Below are 19,996 nucleotides of genomic sequence, written 5' to 3'. Positions count from 1 at the left end.
CTTTTCAGTTAACACTGACTACCCTGCTAACCTTTATAGACCCTCAGCCACATAAAGCCCTCCCAGACAAAAAGGGAGACACAATAAATAAACAATGGCAGAATTTTAGATCAGAGCTGGGATTTCTGTATTCTGTGTCCAGAGCTTTTTCCAAGCCCCAGCATCAGCCGCTCTCTGACTACACTGACTACATCTCAGTGATGAATTCCTTTCAGTCTCTGATGCTCAGGCTGGGAAAGCTGGGAGGTCATAGGGGGGTCCAGACTGTAAAGTTCACCTCACCTATAGATGGAAGGGTAGAGGGGATACCAGGCCTTACCTTAGTCAACTGGTCCCCCTCACGCCACAGACAGAAGCCTGAACAGGGAGTCTCCCCACGTTGATATTCTGGTGTCTCGTGGTGTGTGGGCAGTGTGACGGACCTCAGGGCAATGACATAGGGGTCCCTGGAGGAGAGTCAGAAGGGGTCAGAGATTGCCCACAGGAGGATGCCTTATTCAGGGCCAGCTGCAGGAAGGGTTAGCAGCATCAGGTTCAGGCTTCACATGTCCTCATGGACCTGTGTACCTTTGGGTTTTCATTCTTCTGGTCCATGTCTCCAGAAAAAGAGATGCAGTCTATCCTAGCCACACCCATGCCTTAAGTGACAGCCACAAGCTTCCAGAAGGCAGAGGCCAAGGGATACCCATGTGAAAGGAACCTCTGTCTGTGGCCACAAATGCCACAGTCCCCCTTGCTTTCAGGAGCAGTATATGCCCTTGCTGTCATGATGAACTCCCACTGGTGCCTAGAAACAGCTGGTGGGTTCTGAGTCCAACCACCAGTGGGCAGCAGAGCTCGGACCTCCATGTTACTGCTCTTCCCAGGAGAGATGAGGCCTCCCCACTTCTACTGCACCCCTCAGAAAGCAGGCGCTCACCCATTGTCACAAGGCTTTCTCCTAGAGGCCAGGATCACAAAGTCCTGGGGCTTGGTGTTACCACTCAGGGTGGGGCTGATGACATGATAGATGGCGTCATCCTCATCCACTTGCTGAACCAGCTCCGCGCTCCTGTTGGGAGGCTGAAGTCAGGACTCAGGCCACAGCAGCTTGCGGCCTTCTGAGCAGCCCTGAGATGGCTTCCTTACCTCAGCTCAGCAGAGACAGAGGAAGGGTGGAGACCCTCCAGGATATGTGTGTGCATGAATGTATGCATGTGTTTGTCTACACATACACACACACACACACACACACACACACACACAGAGTGTACCAGAGCAGATACACAAGCACATGCCCATATAAACATACATACTCAGAGGTACACACACTCAAACACAAAAGCACTCTGACATGTACTCAAGCAAATACAAATATGCAAACTGATAGTAGTACTGTCAACTTAACAGAATCTAGAATCATCTGGGAAACTGGCCTCTGGGTATGCCTGTAGGATTATCTTGATTATTGACATAGGAAGCCCCATCTCAACTGTGGGTAGCACCATTACCTGGCAGGGGAAATGGCGACCCTGAGCTGGATACTACTAGCATGCATTCATTCCCTCTGTCTTGTTATTGTGGATGCAGTATTAACAAGTGCTTCAAGTGTCTTCTGCCCTGACTTCCCCACCACAGTGGACTGCACCTGGGACTGTGAGCCAGAGTATAGGCATATATATGCTCATACATGCACAGGCACACAGACAGACACCACTGAACTCACAGACCCGTCTGCAGGTACACACACCCCAAGTAGCTGTTCAAGGATTTGGTAGTTGTGCATACTGTCCAGGTGCTATACAGTCAGCATCCCTCCACTGCAGCCCTGTGCTGTGGGCAGTCTTAGCATCCTCTCTAGAGAGAAGAGCTGATGCTGGGGAATAACCCACTTGGGGCTACAGAGTTCATGAGGAAACAAGGCTGGGGTGCTCAACCTGATGGGTAACGGAGACAACACAAGCCCAGGCACACATATTTGTTCAGGTATACAGCAATCGACTGACACTGGTACCCACAGACACAAGGACAGTCACATGAGGACATAACCACACCTTCACACACATACATCTCTGCTGCACAGAGGCTAGCTTGGGAACAGGGTGGCTGTCACTCATCCTCAGTGAAGTTTGATTTGGTCCACAGCAGCCCACCTTTCCCAGCTCCTCTACCCAGCCACCACCCAATCACCTCTCAGTTTTAGAATACCCTTCTAGCAGGTCCAGGCTACCCGTGCATACCATTTTAGAGCAACACAATTTGTTCTCTCCCTTTTCTTCCTTCTTGCCACTTGACTGAGCTTTTGTTCTATGTGAGTGTGATTGTATGTGCATGCATATCCAATTATGAGTGTTTGAGTGCAGGTATCCATATAATAGTGCATTGTGGGTGACCTATTTGCCCGTGTGTGTGCCAAACTAACTTTGTCCTAGCGGTTCTAGGGAGTCTCCTGTCTTCCATCTCACAGAAGGAGCACTGGGTTTGCAGACATGAGCCATGTGCCCAGCTTTACATGGCTTCTGGGGGTTCAAATTCAAGTTCTCATGCTGTGTGCAAGCACTTTATCTACTGAGACATCCATCTCCCCAACACTGCATAGCCATGGCTGCAGAGAAAGCTCAGGCAGGAAGCCAGGCTATGAATGGCCATGAGCATTCTGCTGAGGACAGACTCGGAAGGAGCAGGCTACTCTGGAAAGTCAGCTGGTGATGCACAGCTCACTGAGTTCCCAAGTCTATCAGCCTCCTAGGGAAGCACTTGTAACGCAGGCTCCGACTGAGCCACAGAACCGGCAGGACACAAGATGACTTCGAGGATGCTGAACCAACCAACCACTTTAAACATTAACTTTTCCAACCTCACAGATTGGATCAGTGGGAAGGGCACTTTGCCACCATGCCTGCTGAGTTCAATCCCTGGAATCTACAAGTTGTCCTCTGACACATGCACACACACACACATACACACACACACACATACACACTACAGAGTAGGTCCTGGACAGGTGGCTCAGTGGTTAAGAACACTGACTGCTCCTTCATGACATGCCCATCCCCTAATACCCTTCTTAAGAGATAGGAGAGCTGAAGAGATGGCTTACAGGTTAAGAGCACAGGCTGTTTCCCCCCGCCCCACCAGAGGACCTGGGTTCAACTCCCAGCATCCGCATGGTAGTTCAAAACCATCTTTACCTCCACCACCAAAGAATCTGATGCTTCCTTCTGACCCCCATGAGTACCAGACACATGTGTGTTGCACAGTCAGACAGGCAAAATATACCCATACTCATAAAATAATTTCTTAAGGGAGCAAACGAATCCCAGGTCAAAAATGGCCTGACCAATGTCAAACTATTTAGAACAGATACAGGACTTAAACTCAGACCTCCCCATCCAATTCCAGGCTCAGTTCCTTCCCTAGGGCTTCAACATACCCATAAATTTGCCAACAAACACAGGCCCAACCCTGCTGAAGGCCAGTAGAAGCAAAGCATTATGGGAGATGCTAAGCATCAGCAGGCAAACCCCCATCTTCCTCCTAGCACTGGTCCCTCACCGGTAATGCTTGTCCCACTCTGGTCTTCTGCGCAGGTCTGAAAGCAGCTGAAAGACCTGGGCAGCATCCACATGTACAACCATCTCCAAGTGAAAGGACAGGAACTCCTCTTCCAGGATGTACAGGCGGACCTGTGGAGCACGAAGGGTAGCCTCACCACAGCCCCAGACTATGCTGCTGGTGGTGTCTGTGGCTGGAAGTCAGGGCTGCCACTGGCTTGCTGCATGATGAAGAAGTAACTGACTGTCTCTGAGACTTAGTCACAACCCCTTGAAAATGGACTTCTCACAGAGCTCAGTGAGGACAGACAGAAAGCACCACTTTAGTAAGCAGTAATCAGAGCTGGAGAGATGGCTCAGAGGTTAAAGAGCACTGGCTTCTCTACCAGAGGACTGAGGTTCAACACCTAGCACCCACATGGCAGCTTATAGGTATCTGTAACTCTAATCTAGGGTATCTGACACCCTCTTCTGGCCTCCCTAGGCACTAGACATACCTGTGGTGCATAGACATGCATGCAGGTAAAGCACTATACACATAAAAATTAATAATTTTAAAAACAAAAGAAGAAGCAGTAACCGAGGCAGTGGGTCTCCAGAGCCTGGCTTTATCCAACTCCCTAATGTGACAAGGACAGGCAAGAGAGGCGCAGTGGCCCCTGTCCACCCCTGCAGTGATCTGCTGTGCATGGAGCCAAGGAGAAAGTGGGGAGGAAGTGGCCGTGCAAAGCAGTGGGGGCTCTGGTGGGTAAAAGGCAGCAGGCAGGAAGAATCAGGGCTTCACTCAGCAACCTTGGAGACAGGTGGGTGGCTTCACGACCTTGCCGAAATGCTTTGGAGATACTGCCTTTGATGCTTGCAAGAAAAAGAAAGGTGGGTGGGTTACCTCACCCATCTCCACGGACAGCACCCAGTTGTCCTTGGCCACGAGCGTCTTCAGAGAGGACACGTTGTAATAGCTCAGGTACACCTGAGAAGAATATACAAATGCTACCTTCTCCTGCCCCAGGGGTCCCTGTACAGATATGGGGAAAGGAGCTGGGCTTTGGGAAAGGGGATCCAGGCTCCCTCAAGCCCTACACACAGCCCCGAGCAGCCACACCATCTTGCAAAAACAGGAGACACACGCACTCTTGTGTGTGTGAATAACAATCACGGAGCAGGGCAGAGGGGTCTCCATGGCCCTGGACCAGCAAACTTTCCTCCAAAACTGTTCTGGCCAAAGGAAAGCAAAGGGGTTCAGTGGGCTTTGAAACAGAGAGATTTACCTGGTTACTAGGGTCCCAGGGGACAGACAGAGCCACTTCCGTCTGCTTACAGGACACAAGGTACTTCCTGAGAGGAAAGAGGACAATCTGGGTCTCTCAGAGTCCACTGTGTTTGGCATACAGCATTGGCAGGCCAGTGGGGTTGGAGACTCTGCCTGGCAGGGCAGTGGGCACACTGGCACACAGAAAACAGCATCTGAGAAAGGGGGTTCAGCTAGCACTCTAGGAGGTTCACAGGGGACTGGAGAGGAAAAGAGACAAGCCCAGGCTCCCCCGTCACCCATGGCACTCCTCAGTGTTCTCTTTGGAATGGAATCCATGTCTTCTCTACCTCCAAGGGGCTTTGCAAGGAACACAGTTCTTAGCGTATGATAGATGTCCCAGAAATGAAAATGTTTCTTATTAATAACAATGTATGAGCCTGGATGTATCCACAATACACTACGGTCTATAAGATGCTTTACTGGGTGCCCAGATTTACCAGTTTATATGTCTTGAACCATTGGATCTGGGCTTTAAGCCTTTCTGTTTTGTTTTAATTGATTTGTTTTGCTTGAGATGGGTATCTCTATGTAGTCCAGGTTAGCCTTGAACTTGTAGCAACTCTCTACCTCATTCTCCCCTGTGCAGAGATTTGACCTTTTCATGGCCAAACAGACAGGACTCAGTAAATGAGCAAAAATCATCCAGACTAAGCCAGGACCAACGATCTCACTCAACCGTGTGTCCTCAGGACAAGAGATCTACTTTCTGTCCTCAGTGTCTTGGTGTCTAGAAGAGCTGTAAGATGCTGAAGCAAGACTATGCAGATGCAAAGGGCCAGCTCAGATGACAGAGGCAAGGAGAATCCTAAGAGTTCAAGACCAGCCGGAACTACTTAGAGCATTCCAGCCCAGCCTGGGCTACAGGGCTACAGTGTGAGACCATGACTCAAAACAAAAATAATATTTAAAAAGGAGAATGAGAAAAGACAGCCTAGTACAGAGTCCAGGAGGATTCCTGCAGACTGTCTCGGGCCAGCAGGTGGAGACCAGCCCAAGCACGTCCCTCCCACTGCCCTGCCCTACTCACCTGTCCAGGCGGATCTTCTTCCTGGCGCTGGCCTCTTGGTATCGCCGTTCACCCTCCTAGGAAGGAAGCAGGGACATGTTGTGGTCCAGATGGGATGACCAGCTAACCCATAGCTCTGCCATCCCTGTCCCTGGAGCCAAAGGACCTGGCAGTCCCTAGAGAAGCTTAGATCTTGTTAGGGCAGCAAGTGTCAAAATCCCCTTACTGAGAAAGCTCCAGAGCCCCTAAGCTGTAACTTAGCTCTGCATAGAGCCTTTGGTGACCTTGGACACTGCCCTCCTTGTAGGCCTCAGTTTCCCCCAATGTAGATGATAAAAGAACCTCACAGCGGTGTCCAGGACCATACTCACTAGGCGCTTACTGGGAATGAGTTCCTAACAAGGGTTCTGCTTAAGACCATGCCTATTTTCTGTTGCATGTTTCTCACCCTAGGACCTTCGAGTCCCAGTTTACACAGGAGGAAACTGGGGCTCAGGGGGTTGAATGATCCCCACAAGGTCATAGGAATACGGGGTGAGACCAGGGTCAGAACTCAGAAGGGCAGAGTCCACCTCCTTCCCATTCCTTTACAGCCTCACCCCCATTCAAAAACACAAAGACAGCAACTAGCCAAGAGGGTGTCTCCACAGACACAGAACCCAGTCATTTCTGTGCCCTTGCCCCTGTCTCCATAAGGTAACTGTCACCACTTCTCAAAGGCTCCAAGGCTATGCAGCCAGTTGGTTCCCCGAAGCCACAACTCAGAAGGCAGAAGTCGCAGACACACTAATTACACAGATAAGGACTGAAACCCTCAGAGATATAAGTCCAAGAATGCCTCAGGGGTGAGGCCCAACCAGCCTTTGGTGCCCAAACCAGGGGTCTCTGCAATCATCCAGGCTGTTCAGGTCCATGATCCTCCAACATCAGCCAACCCCCGTGGTATGTATGTATGTTCTGGTTCTGGCAGGCAGAGCGGGTACCCAGCTTCACAGGGGAATCCCTGGGTGAAACCAGGACGCTCCGATCTGGTTGTACCTCAGCACAGAGCTGGGGATGGGATTGTCACACAGTGAGGAAACTTGGGAATAAGACACTCACCCCAGGCTGGGGACGAATCCAGGGCAGCTTCTGAGGCTGGTCATCTTTATCCAGGACCACAAAAGTCATGAAGGCGCTGTTGATGTGCCGGCGCTGGGTCTCAGCCTCCTGGCGATAAGCCTCCACACACACACCCACCTCCATGCTAAGGCCAAATGGAAGAGGGAGTCAGGCTCCACAGACCTTTCCCAAGCCATGCCCTTCCACGTCACACACACTCACACACAAGTACACACACAGGCAGGCAGGTGCACACAGTGTGCACACACTCCCCTGCAGTTCTTCCAATAACTGGACCCAAATGGCCAGAACCATATCTGTCCTCCTCAGTCACCTCACAGATGAACCTGTCCAGCCAGGCTTCCAGCTAACAGCCCAGAAAAGCAACAAAGCAAGAAAGCAAAGATACCCAAAAGTCATCAAAGGGAAGGCAAGATGGCCCAGCAGGAAAGGCATTTGCTGCCAAGTCTGACAACTTGAGTTTGATCCCAGAGACGTATAGTAAGAGTAGGTGGGCGCACTCTGACATATACTGCCCGACACACACACACACACACACACACACACACACACATACACACACATACACACCACATGTACAGTAAATACATATAAATGTAATTTTTTTAAATTAAACCAGTAAAAATTACAAAGGAAGCCAGGCGTACTGACATGTGCTAGTAATCTCAGCACTGGAGATACTGAGACATGAGTTGAAGGCCAACCTGAGTAACAGAGTAAAATTCCATCTCAAAATTCAAAATAATAATAGTAATAATCATAATAATGACTGAGGAGATTGCTTAACTTGTAAAGTACAATTAGAAGGACCCAAGTTCAATCTCAAGGACCATCTAAAGCCAAGCATGGTAGCGCACACTTATAGTCTCAGCCCTGGGGACACGGAGAAAGGAGTATCCATGGGGCTTGCTGACAACCAGCCTAACCGTGGCAAGCTCCAGGCCAATGAGAAAAACTCCACTGCGAAATACGGTGGATGGTGCCTGAGAATAGTTATCTTCCAGCTTCCAAGACCTCCTATACCTTCATACACACCTACACAAACACCCACACATATGCATGTACATTTTGTTGTTGTTTTGTTTTTTGAGACAGGGTCTCACTATGTAGCTCTGGCTGTCCTGGAACTCAGGATCACTAGCCTTGAACTCAGAGATCCTGCTGCCTCTGCCTCTAGAGTGATGGGATTAAAGGTGTGAGCCACCATGCCCAGTTTACATTTTTTTTTCTAGGACAGGGTTTCCCTGTGTCCCTGGTTATCCTAGAACTGTCTCTCTGTAGACCAGGCTGGTCTCAAACACAGAGATTTGCCTGCTTCTGCCTTCTGAGTTAAGAAAGATGTGTTCCACCACCACCAGGCACACATGCAATTTTTAAAACTAGAAAACATAATAAAAGCTGGAAAGGGGGCCAAGGATATAGTAGAGCATTTGTCCAACATAAGCAAAGCCAGGAAGTCCTACAGCTGTGAGAGGTGGGCCTTAGAGAAAGAGGGAACCAACTACCAAGTCTCAGAATGAGGCAGGAAGAGAAGCTGGAGAAGAACCCAGCCTGGGAGGGTCCTGAGAGAGGCAGGACGTCGACTGATGGAGTTGCAAATAGCAGCAGTTGTAGCAAGAAGCTCCGCAGTACAGTCACTGACCCTCCCTGGACAGTCTCTCTGGCTTTCTTCTAGTAACACCTCCGCCAATCCTCACAGCTGTGAGAGGGCTGTGCGAGCATTGTATATGTTAAAGAACGGATGCTCAGAGACATTAACGAACTTGCTCAAAGACTGTGAGAATTGACAACAAACTTGAACCCAGGCTGCCCAGCTCCAGATTGCCCTTCATCATAAATGAGCACACTAAGTTCTCAGAAATACCCCTTAGCTAAAGCCTGCTGTGGTGGGAAGAGACCTCAGAACTCATTCCAAGGTGACATGGTAGAATACCTGTTTTAGGACATGGGCAGGAAAGGATCTGAGAAACAGAAGAGGCCCTGTGACCTCTGCAACTCCAGAGCTCAGTCCTCCAGCCAAGCAGGGAGAGACGGAGCTCACAAGCACAGGGCAGCTTCCCAGTCAGTGGGAGGCACAGCATCTACAGAAAACTTAAAGAAGACTCCAGTCCCACCATAGTACAACAGTTGGAGTCATAGAACATTCCAGAAGAAGGAACACTAGCTAAACTTGGCCCATATAAACAGCCTAGTATTTCAGACCTCATCAGCCGCGGAAAGGCTTGGCAGGTTTGAATTAGGTGATTTCTAAGATCAGGAAGAACCCCCAACCCTCGGTGGCCCAGTCCCACCCATCCCAACCCCTCACCTGTGCTTGAAGGCGTTATTCACGATGGCCTTGAGCACCAGACGGTCCCCCACCTGAGATGGGCCTCTGAAATGGAACATCTCGATGGCCTTGAGGGTAGGGTGGGCATGACAGAGCCGGCTACAGGGAAGAACGGGGAGATAAGGGAAATGGCCCATACTGCATTAAGGTGGTTGGGCCAGCTTTCTCTAGTACCTAGCCTGTAAACCATACTGGACCACAGAACTGGTCCTCTGGCCCAGCCCTGGAATGTGCCGAAGCCACTGTGCGTGGCTAGAGAGGCGCTGAGTTTGAGGCCAGAAGAAAGCAAGCATAGAGTATGTTCTAAAGCAAACCCCTTCCCCTCCTTCTCTTGGCATTCTTGTCTTGGTATCTATGTTCCCTGATACCTTGAAACCCATCCCTCCTGAAAAGCTTCTTGTCGCTGGAGGCCCTAATGAGGCCCTCCTCCACCAGGAAGCTTTCCCTGATCATCCAGATCCTGGACCTCCTCAGGTCTCCGCACACTCCTAGGCCAGGTTTTGCAAATGTTATTGCTTGGACACTACCTTCAGCTTAACCTCAGAGGAGAGCTGGGCTGGGCTGGGCCCTAAGAATGAAAACCGGCCTAGTGGAGTGGGTTATGGCGTGCTGAGAGAGCAACAAGAGCAAAGTCACGAGGCTCAAGGTGTCCAGTCTGGACCACCAGTCTGTGAAACCCTGGCTGTCCTAGAACTCTCCTGTCCTGAAGACCAGGCTAGCCTCCAAGCCTCAAACTCAGAAATCCACCTGCCTCTGCCTCCCAAGTACTGGGATTAAAGGCGTGTACCACTACTGCCCAGTTAACCTTTCTTTTTTTTCTTTTTTTTTTTTTTTTTAATCCCTGACATCTAGAGTACCAGGAACCACAGTCCTGCACAGGAGCTATAGGAGGAAGAACTTACTTTTGCCACTAGAAAGAGGCATCAGTCTGAGGTGGCTTTATGGTGGGGCTGGGCAGTTTGCTGAGCCGTAGGAGGTCACACGGGGGGGGGGGGGGCAAAATTGGGGGCGGGAAAAGGTGAGGAGGAAGAGAGCCTGAGGAAGCAGTTACTACGGGAGTTCAGGTAAAGGCAGATCAAGGGGAGGCTTCAGGGTCAGTCTGCTATGGAGACTCCTAGCGGCTACAAGGAATGTGTTAATGGGTGGGTAGAAGAAAGAAGCATGGCCAGCTCACAGAAACGGCTCCTCTCTGGCTCTATAGGTATGGAAATCCAGGGTTATCCTAGCAGAACACCCAAGCTTCTGGAGCTTTAAGTGCTGATACCAGCAAGGATTTCTCTTGCCAAAAAAACGCCCTCTGGAAACAGGAGAGAAGGCAAACAGAGGTTGTCTCACCTGGCTGCAATGGTGGCCACGTTTTCCATCCAGGCCATGATCTGGCCCCCAAAGGTATTGCCCTGATGATTGGCGTGAGGAGGCAGCACCAGCTCCACACTCTCCACTCGGGTCTTCTCAGCTGGCACTATATTGCTGAAGTCCTTGTCCAGATCTGGTCCGGGAGGACAGCAAGCAGATGAGAGGGTTCCTACGGATAGATTGTCCATGGAAGGCCCCCTGAAACATTAATTTACTACCCCCAAGTGATCACAAGGTCTAGACTGGTCCTGGGAAAAGAATGAGAGGCTTGGGAGGAAGGACATCAGCCTGCCACAAGGCAGCAGACAGCGCAGCTCTGAGACATGGCAAGCCTGAGCCAACCCCTGCTCCAGGAACACAGGCTGTATGACACTGGATACATCAAGCCAACCACTGGCTCTCAGACACCCATGTGTAAGGAGCAAGTGTCAGCCCCAGCCACACAGGACTGAATGTCCACGAGGGATGGTTGTGGCTGTAGTGTGCTCAGCTCATAGCCAGTGGCTAAACTCTCAGGACAGTCCTTGCTACCCACTGCCCTGACCAGTTCCCCATTCCTTTAGTGCCATCAGGATACCAAGAGTAAGACAGACGAATGAGCAAACATGGCCTCAGAGATATAGGAAGCTGATGTCAACAAGGCCAACTGAAACCCAGGTGCTTGTCTTGTGTCTCCAGAATCCTAGGAAAGTTCTCCACAGAGCACCTGGCAGAAAGATGACATTCACTCAGGTGAAGGGCCCTGTGAGATGTCACAGGAGAGGTAGGACAGGGAAGCAGAAGCTGAAAATGATCTAAGCCCATGTCCAGAGTAGGTGCTGGCAGATGCAAGGCCTTTGGCTAAGCTGAGGGAGCACACACATTGGGCTGAAGCATTAGTCTGTGGCCTGCATGCCAGGCAGAGGTATCTAGACTGATCCTTGGAGGCAGAATGTCTACAAAGGAGGGGTTTGAGAGGGCAGTGATGGAATGGACACATCCATGGAACTGACTGGAAGATCTGGGCTCCCTCCAGCCATCCTCTAAGCCCAATACAGCAAGGCTCAGGGTGGTCTCGAACTCCTGATCCTCCTGCCTCAGCCTCCTATGTCATTGAAGGAACTGCCGATGTGCTCCACTGTGCCCAGCCAACACCAGCTTTTCTTTGTTTGTTTTGAGACGGGATCTCACTATGTATCCCAGGGTGGCCGTGAGCTTCATATGTAATCAAGGCTGGCCTCTAACTCATGATCCTCCTGCCTCAACCTCCAGAGTGCTAAGATTACTGGTGAGTGTCACTTTGGTTAGCTGAATTACTTTTTATTTGTCTGAAAACTGGCTCCTTCAGTTTCATTGCTAAGAAAGACCTCACACAAGAACTCGGAGATGGACAAAGAACCCCAGGGTCCCTGTTCCTACCCCTGGGGCCTTCATTCTCTGTAGAACACATTCCTCACCTCACCACCTGCCAAAACCAGACCCAGTCCAAGGCAGACAGGTCAGCCTGCACCTTCAAGAGAACAACCATCAAGAGGGGGAAAAAATCAAGATCAAGATACAGAACAATGTGTCCCATGTGTTCCCTTCAGGGTAAAATAGGGAACTAAATAACATACACTCTGCATAAATCTACAGAAAGAACCTTCACACATACTGAAAGGCAGGTAGCATCCTTTGCCTCTGGGGAGATGGCCTGAGCTCCAGGAGGGAGACAGCATGGAGGGCAACTTGCTTTTTATCTTTTTATTTTTCTTGGGAAAAAAAGAAAACATACATACATACACACACACACACACACACACACACATACACACACACACACACACCACAGATGCTTTTTAAAATTCCTACATGTCTTCAAAGCCTAGCTCAATCCTGTCTTCACACACGCCATCTCTCCTAGAGGCCTACGGACATGATGATTGACAGAGATTAGATTTCTGTAAGACCCCACTCCATCTCCGCCACTTCTGGGATATGAGTGAGTGGCTCTAGTACCTGCTTTCCCTGGAGGGGATCGTGAGGCCAAGGAGGCCAGAACGGCCTGAAGCTACCAGAGACAGAGGTCCATAGTATGATCCCTTCCTCCTTCCATTCAAAGTGGGTGTGAGGATACCAGCTTCCCTCCTGGGTACACCGGGCTGCACTCTTAGGCACATACCATCCTGCTTGGCACAGTGGGCTAGGAGATCCTTGATGGTGTCTGCGTAGACCAGTCGCATACGCCGGCGTTCAGCCGCCACCCCATGCTCAGTCTTCTCCTCCTCTGTCAATGGGATAACCTGCTTCAGCTTCACCTGTTGGCCGAAAGACAAGGTGCACAAGCTTCCTGAGAGAGCACAGTGTCCTGCTGCCTGAAGCTGGCACCTAGTGGGCCTGGACTGCTGTGGGAGAGAAGCTCCAGGGACCTCTCCCCTCTGTGCCCACCTTTTTGTTTGTTTGTTTGTTTGTTTTTTGTTTTGTTTTTTTTTTTCAAGACAGGGTTTCTCTGTGTAGCCTTGGCTGTCCTGGAACTCACTCTGTAGTCCAGGCTGGCCTCGAACTCAGAAATCTGCCTGCCTCTGCCTCCCAAGTGCTGGGATTAAAGGCATGTGCCACCACCGCCCGGCACTGTGCCCATCTTCTTGTCTCCATTGTAACCCAACAGGGCATAGTTCTCTCTAAATGTCCCCCAAGATCCCTTCTTGGGCAGAGGCCCAGGAAATAGAGGGGGTCTGTTTAGAACACAGTGTTCTGAAGACATTTAAGTGCAAGAAGAGATGGAGAAAGGAGCAGGCTCCTGGGCGGGACCACAGAGGGTCCCGCTCGGGGTAATGTGGGTGTGGCAGAGCATCTGGGACAGCTATCTACCTTGGAGAGCTCCCCGTGGGCCACAAAGGTGGCCAAGGCCTTGCAGACACTCCACTGCTTTTCAGAGCACAGATCTTCAGAGACCACCTGGATTCCCACCTGCAGAGGGCGAGGGCCATGGGAGGAAGGAAGACAGGAAGATATTACTGAAGGGCTGCAGCTTTAGTGAGGCTGAAGAGCCACCCAGGCTGGGCCTCTGGAGTTTCTACATCACCTACCAGGTACGGGACGCCAGGGACCTAGAGTTGGTTCTGACTCTGTCTCTGGTTCCCAGGAAAATCTTGGGCAATTCACTTCCCTCATCTGGATCTGTTTCCTCATCTCTGGAACGGGAGTGGTCACAACTGCCCTCGAGGGATTACTTAAAGGGTTCAAATGCACCCATGTGTATTACTGATACTGAAAGGTCAGACCTGTGGGTACATTTATGCGATGCCCGGAAGCACAGTCAGGACTGTTACCCCAGCCTCTGGGGCTCTCAGGAATCAATGGCTCGCTAGATTACAGAACCTAAATCAAGCCCAGGAGAAGAAATGAAGTCCTCAGTAGCTCACAAAGCCATCCTCCCACTGAACTTCCTGAGTGCAGGAGTCATGGGCCCACCATATAGATGTGGAAACAGAGGCCATCCAGGTGAACTAATGGGCAAAGTCCAGTCTCTCCCAATGCAGCACCATGACCAGACACAGCACTGCCTTCCTCGGCCTTCACACCAGCTACTGAATGTGCCTGACCGGAAGTATAAGCCCTGAGTCTGCCTCCTGCCCACCCTGGCCTCCATGTTCCCTCTTGTGCTATGGGATATTAGCAAAGAAGGCCTTAGGGTCCTCCTGTCCCAGCCAGCCATCTTGGAACTCTGGTCAGAGTCCTTCAGTGTGAGGGGGCTTGGGCTTGGATCCTGAAAGACAGAGCAGAACAGGAAAGCCATCCCACCCCCAGGCAGGGCCAGCCACACACACCTCCATGCTGGAGTTGAAGGCCCGGTTCACCTTGGCCTTGATATTCACCACTTGGCCGACACTGAGGAGAGGAAAGCAGGAGGTAAGCCTTCCAGAGAAACCAAGGGAGAGACAGGCTCCTCAGATGCCCACACCTCAGCAAGGGGAGGAGGACCGGCAAGAGTACTTCAAGACTCCCAGAACATAGACAACTGCAATATCACCAAGCCAGCAGACAACATGAGCACTCGTTCCATAGATGGCAAATCAGAGCTTCCACAGGCAGCTAATTTCCACACCACCCACCCCCAGTCCAAGAGCCAGAGTCCTCTTTTTGCTCTACATCTCCCTCCCTGGGACAGCCTCCTATCCTCTAGTGTCCAGAGCTCACCCTCCAGCACTCCCCCTGGAGTATGACCTCTGCCTCCTAAGCCTTTAAACTGCACTGGGCCAAAGCCCCTGGCTTTTGTTCTCTCTTCTGATTCATTTATGGTTCATGAAAGCCAGAGCCTGTTCAGGGTGTGTGGCCACATGCTCTACTGTGAGTCCTAGCCCAGCCCAGGGAGTGTATGCTTTGTTCATCACACCGAGCACACGAGGCAGGGTGAGACCTCCATAAACAGTGACTGACTGAAGCAATATACACTTACATTTACCAAATGCTTGCCAAGTGCCGATGGCTGGAGAGAGACGTGGGCAGGGATATAGGACACTTAAAACTGCTATGTGTGCATTTCTACATTTGAATCTTAAAACAAACTTGGAGACAGGTTAACAGGGGAGTGAACGTCAGAGAGGCTAAGCATTTCTCCAAAGTCACCCAGCTAACAAGGTCACCCAACTAACTTGCGTCAAGGCAAGGATTCTCAATGGGCTCTGTTGACAGAACCAGCCCAGTTCTTCCTAGGTGAAGCCTGTTCTTCTGGGAATGTTTCCCATGTCCACACAAATCTCCTGGGAGCCACCTAGCTTGCCCTGTGCCCAGAGTGTGGCCAGCTGATGGGCTGTCAGGGTGAGGAGGGCAAAAGGCTAGACATCTGGCCGAGTTCAATCACTGTGACCTCAAGAAGTCCTTCACCCCTCTGCACCGTGGCTCGTGAACATGCAGCGTACACTGCAAGCCAGCAAAGCTCGGAAGGGTCCCTCCCAAGGGGCATGCCAGTCACAAGGCCATAGTGTGGCCACACAAGACTAGGTTTGTCATGCTCTGCTTCAATTGTCACACCACAAACTGGTGACTTGGAGTAAGTCATCTCACCTCTGAGTCTGTGTCCTTGTGTGTATAGCTCTGGGAACGCATGGGGACAGCCCAGTGAAGGGTAAGGTGATTCAACCCAACACTTGACTAATCAGTGCAGGGGCTCGGTGAGTGACTTCTGCTCACAATGTGGGACACTTCACTTCTGCCTATGTTTTCAGCAATATGACACTCGGGCAGAGAGGTGCCATCTGTGCGTTGCATTCTTACATGCATTTATCCCTGTATAGATATAAAGCACAGCAGCGAAGCAGGAGCTATCAGATCCGGGCAACAGTGACACATTCTACAGTCCCATGCCTTTGGAAGTTTTCTTTTCTTTTCTTTTCTTTTCTTTTTTTTTTTTTTTTTTCGAGACAGGGTTTCTCTGTATAGCCCTGGCTGTCCTGGAACTCACTCTGTGGACCAAGCTGTCCCCGAACTCAGAAATCCGCCTGCCTCTGCCTCCCGAGTGCTGGGATTAAAGGCGTGCGCCACCACCGCCCGGTGTTTGGAAGTTCTCATGATCAAGAGTTAGGAAAGAGGGCTGGAGAGATGGCTCCGTGGATAAGAGCATTTGCTGCTTTTCCAGACTACCTGGGTTCAAGTCCAGATCCCATGTGGCAACTTAGAATCATCTGTAACTCCAGTTCCAGGGAATCTGAAGCCCTCTTCTGGCCTCTGTGGATGCTACACGTGTGGTACACAGACACACATAAAGGCAGGACACTCACACACATAAAATTAATAAAAAGTTTTAGAGGACACAGGTTGTGGGACGTAAAATCATGCCAGGAAGTTTGGTAAGGTAGAGCAGGTGGAGACCCAGAGACTCAGTGGGCACACACCTGACTCTCCCTCCCAGCTCCCTGTCAGACTCCTGACTTGGAACACACGTGCCATGCTCCTCACATAAAAGAAACATATCCTATGGTCATGTAGGCCCTAAACAGAGTTTTCCATGCTAATGATGTACCTAGAGGCCCGGAGGGCGTAGTCAATAAGCTTTCCTTCCCAGATATTCCTCCCTGCAAAAGGTATTTAATCTCAGGCCCACCCTGAGAAGTTGGGTATGGTAGATTATGTATATACATTTTCCACCACGAACAACCAATAAACATGGTTTAGGCCCATGGACTGCCTCTTTTTGTCAAGATCCACCATGAGGAACCCAGGGAAGGCCTTTGTCTACAGAGCTGCAGCTTTACTTTCCCAGAGAAGGCCTCTCTCTGTGCTCCCAGCCCCAGTGGTCACCAAGTCTGTCTCCACCAAGCTAAGCCCCCCTCCCTGTATTAGATGCTGTCTCCAGCCCAAGTGCCTCTGGCTTTTCCACCTCTGGCTTTCCCACCCCTGGAGCAGTGAGCTGTGCTTCCCTACAGCCGGGCACCCGGTCTGGCAGGTGGGGTAAGCACAGTCAAACTCCCCAAATTCCACCTCCCCAAGAGGCCGTGCCCAGTGGTAGGGTAGACATGACCCGACAATAGGCAATTCCAGAGATTTTAATGTTTATGAAAGTATATTTTTATAATTGCTAGAGAAGAATCACTTCAAAGATTGCAGTGTTTATTAAGGCGTATTGTTACAATTGATCATTTTCGCTATCAGCCTCCCTTCTGCCACCTCAGAACAGGACTGATCCTAGTGCCTCCGGCAAGTACTCTACCACTAAGATGAGTCGCCTGTGCTTTTTTTTTTTTTTTTTTTTTTTTTTTACTTTAATGTTGAGACATGGTCTCACTAAGCTGCTCTGATTGACCTAGAACTCACTCTAGCTCATACTGGTCTTGAATTCACGATCCAACTCCCCTAGGCTTTGAGTAGCTGAAATTACAGGCTCGTGCCACCAGGCATGGCTTAGCCTTTTTTGATCAAGCCTCATTGCACCTAATTTTGAACTAAGCTTTACCATGGCTGTGAACCTATAGGAGACATCATGGTCTATATAGGGACTGGTGCCAGACAGGGTCCTAGGCACTCATCAGAGATCTGGGAATAGATTCCTCACAGGGAATGGGGCAGGGGGATTGCTGATTAAAATCTTTCCGTGGTGTTAAAAGGGATCTGAGGGGACTGGAGAAATGGCTTAGTAGTTAAGAGCATATACTGCCCTTGCAGAAGGTTTAAGTTTAGCTCCCAGTGCCCATGTCCAGTGGGTCACAACTGCCTATAGATTCAGCTCCAGAAACCATCGAATGCCTCTGGCCTCCACAGGCATCTGTACACACACACACACACACACACACACACACCACACACACACACACACACAAACACACACAGACACACACACACATACACACACACACGGGGGAGGAAGAGGGCGAGGGAGAGAAAGAACACCCTGAATGTCCTGGAACTCAGCAGACCAGGCTGACCTGGAACTCAAAGATCCATCTGTCTCTGCCGCCTGAGTGCTGGGATTTATGGCGTGCACCACCACCACTGCCCAGTTCAGGTAAATAACTTGAAATAATAAAATAAGTCTTTTAAAAAAAAAAAAGAAGAAGAAGAAGAGAGCTGGGGGTGACTCAGTTACAGTGCGCTGAAGGAGGAAGAAGGAAAGAAGGGAGAGGGAAGGAGGGAGGGAAGGAGGGAAGAAGGGAGGAGGGAAAGAGAGAGGGTACATAGTCCCCTTCAAGAGAGCTGACTGGAGGTGAGAGGTTAGGAGTTACGAGCTTTAGAAGACTCAGTTGATTTGCAAACTTATTTCCAGCCTTATTAGAATAATAAAAAATAACAACACAGCAAAACAAGCTCACAAGTCGGTGTGGTCACATGCCAACAGTACAGCACTGGTGGGGAAAAATAACTGGCCATTTTTCAGGTGTGATAATCATGTGGAAGTTGTATAAAATTAGTTCTTAGTCCTTCCAGATATGTTTGGAAATATTTCACTTTGTCTTCTACAGTTTGAGACAGGGCCCAGGCTGACCTTGAACTCAGGATACCCTGCCTAAGCTCCTAAGTAATGGTATTCCAGATATGGGAATCTCTTGAAATGTTTTATTTAATTAAACTAGTGTGTTTATTTGGAGGTTATTCTCGAGACAGAATTTTATTGTGTTATATAAACCCAGTCAATTTTGAATCACACTCACAGCAATGCCCCTGTCTCAGTCTCTCAAGTGCTAAGCCTATCAGTGTGCCCCACCACACCTGGCCTGAAATATTTTTAAATAGCAAAACCTAAAACAAACAAAGGTAAACCTGTAACTGTTCAGGTGCTGCCAGGCCTATCCTAGTCATTAATACGCTCCAGGCTCCGTACAATGTGCCCTCCTTCTGTTCCCCTGCCCAGACTCAGGGTCACCCTCTGGCCCTGCAGCAGCAGGTCCACCCTCCACATAAGCACGCTAGCCCTCTCCATGCTTCCCAGATACAGTGTCACAGCCACCAAAGCACAAGGCTCACAGCCCTCCAGCCAGCTCAGACCATGCCAGGAAGTGTCCTGGAGGCCCTGCCCAGCACTTCAACCCCATGAAGCCCACTGATAAAAAGCAAGGACCCTACGGCCAGTCGGCCTCCTGTTGGTAATTCTGTGTCCTTCACCTGCTGTGTGACCTTAGAAAGTTTCCTCACTTCTCTGTGCCCCAGTTTCTCCTCTGTAAAGTGAAGATATTAACAACAAAGACCTCATACTGTAGCTTTCGTTATTAATATGTCAACAAGCTAAAAGGTTATTCTAATCAACATATTGATAAAATACAAGTGTAAGACATTAATGAGAGGGGAACTCAGTACTGCCTTCAGGGATAAAGCCTTTCTGTCAAGTCTTTTTATCAAACTGATTCAAGAGCTGGGATGGATCCCCAGAACTGAGGGATAAATAGCAAAATAAAGACAACTCAGCAGCTTACCAGAGCTCACTGTCTCTGCTGTGGTGGTGGTGGGAATCGAACCCAGGGCTCTGCATGCTGAACACATGCTCTGCTACTGAGCCACACTTCAACCCCCAACTTCCCACTGCAAATGCAAATGACATTTCTATATCTGTTCCTCTGCAGACTGGGTAGAGGGCATGAAGACTATGTTCTGGCTGCTTGTGTCTGCAAACCTAGCATGCCACCAATGCTTTCCGGATTAGTTAAGGCTCTGAACTATCTTAACTAGGTTTTCTTTCTTTCCTTTTTTAAAGGAATTATTTACTTACTTTATGTATGTGAGTACACTGTTGCTTTCTTCAGACACACCAGAAGAGGGCATCAGATCCCATTACAGAGAGTTGTGAGCCACTGTGTGCTTAGTGAAAATTGAACTCAAGACCTTTGGAAAAACAGTCAGTGCTCTTAACTTCTGAGCCATCTCTCCAGCCCTTAACTAGGTTTCAACTGCGT

General features: G+C 49.9%; 1 protein-coding gene across 1 annotated transcript in view; it reads right to left on the bottom strand.

The window, feature by feature from the left end:
- Acot11 (acyl-CoA thioesterase 11) overlaps positions 1 to 19,996 on the bottom strand; it is a 60,424-nt gene that overhangs the window by 4,398 nt on the left and 36,030 nt on the right. The window contains exons 4-15 of the mRNA XM_028785738.1: positions 14,447 to 14,507; positions 13,488 to 13,586; positions 12,799 to 12,934; positions 10,638 to 10,827; positions 9,282 to 9,401; positions 6,953 to 7,097; positions 5,873 to 5,928; positions 4,802 to 4,868; positions 4,420 to 4,503; positions 3,535 to 3,665; positions 920 to 1,051; positions 320 to 446 (exon numbers count right to left, since the gene is read on the bottom strand). Coding sequence (XP_028641571.1) covers positions 320 to 446; positions 920 to 1,051; positions 3,535 to 3,665; positions 4,420 to 4,503; positions 4,802 to 4,868; positions 5,873 to 5,928; positions 6,953 to 7,097; positions 9,282 to 9,401; positions 10,638 to 10,827; positions 12,799 to 12,934; positions 13,488 to 13,586; positions 14,447 to 14,507 — 1,348 coding nt within the window. The remainder of the gene's footprint in view (positions 1 to 319; positions 447 to 919; positions 1,052 to 3,534; positions 3,666 to 4,419; positions 4,504 to 4,801; positions 4,869 to 5,872; positions 5,929 to 6,952; positions 7,098 to 9,281; positions 9,402 to 10,637; positions 10,828 to 12,798; positions 12,935 to 13,487; positions 13,587 to 14,446; positions 14,508 to 19,996) is intronic.

The sequence above is a fragment of the Grammomys surdaster genome, unplaced genomic scaffold (assembly GCF_004785775.1).
Source record: "Grammomys surdaster isolate TR1022 unplaced genomic scaffold, NIH_TR_1.0 100, whole genome shotgun sequence".
Taxonomy (NCBI): Eukaryota; Metazoa; Chordata; class Mammalia; order Rodentia; family Muridae; genus Grammomys; species Grammomys surdaster.
The sequence above is the reverse complement of the archived record's forward strand: the minus strand, read 5'-3'. Positions and strand labels throughout refer to the sequence as shown.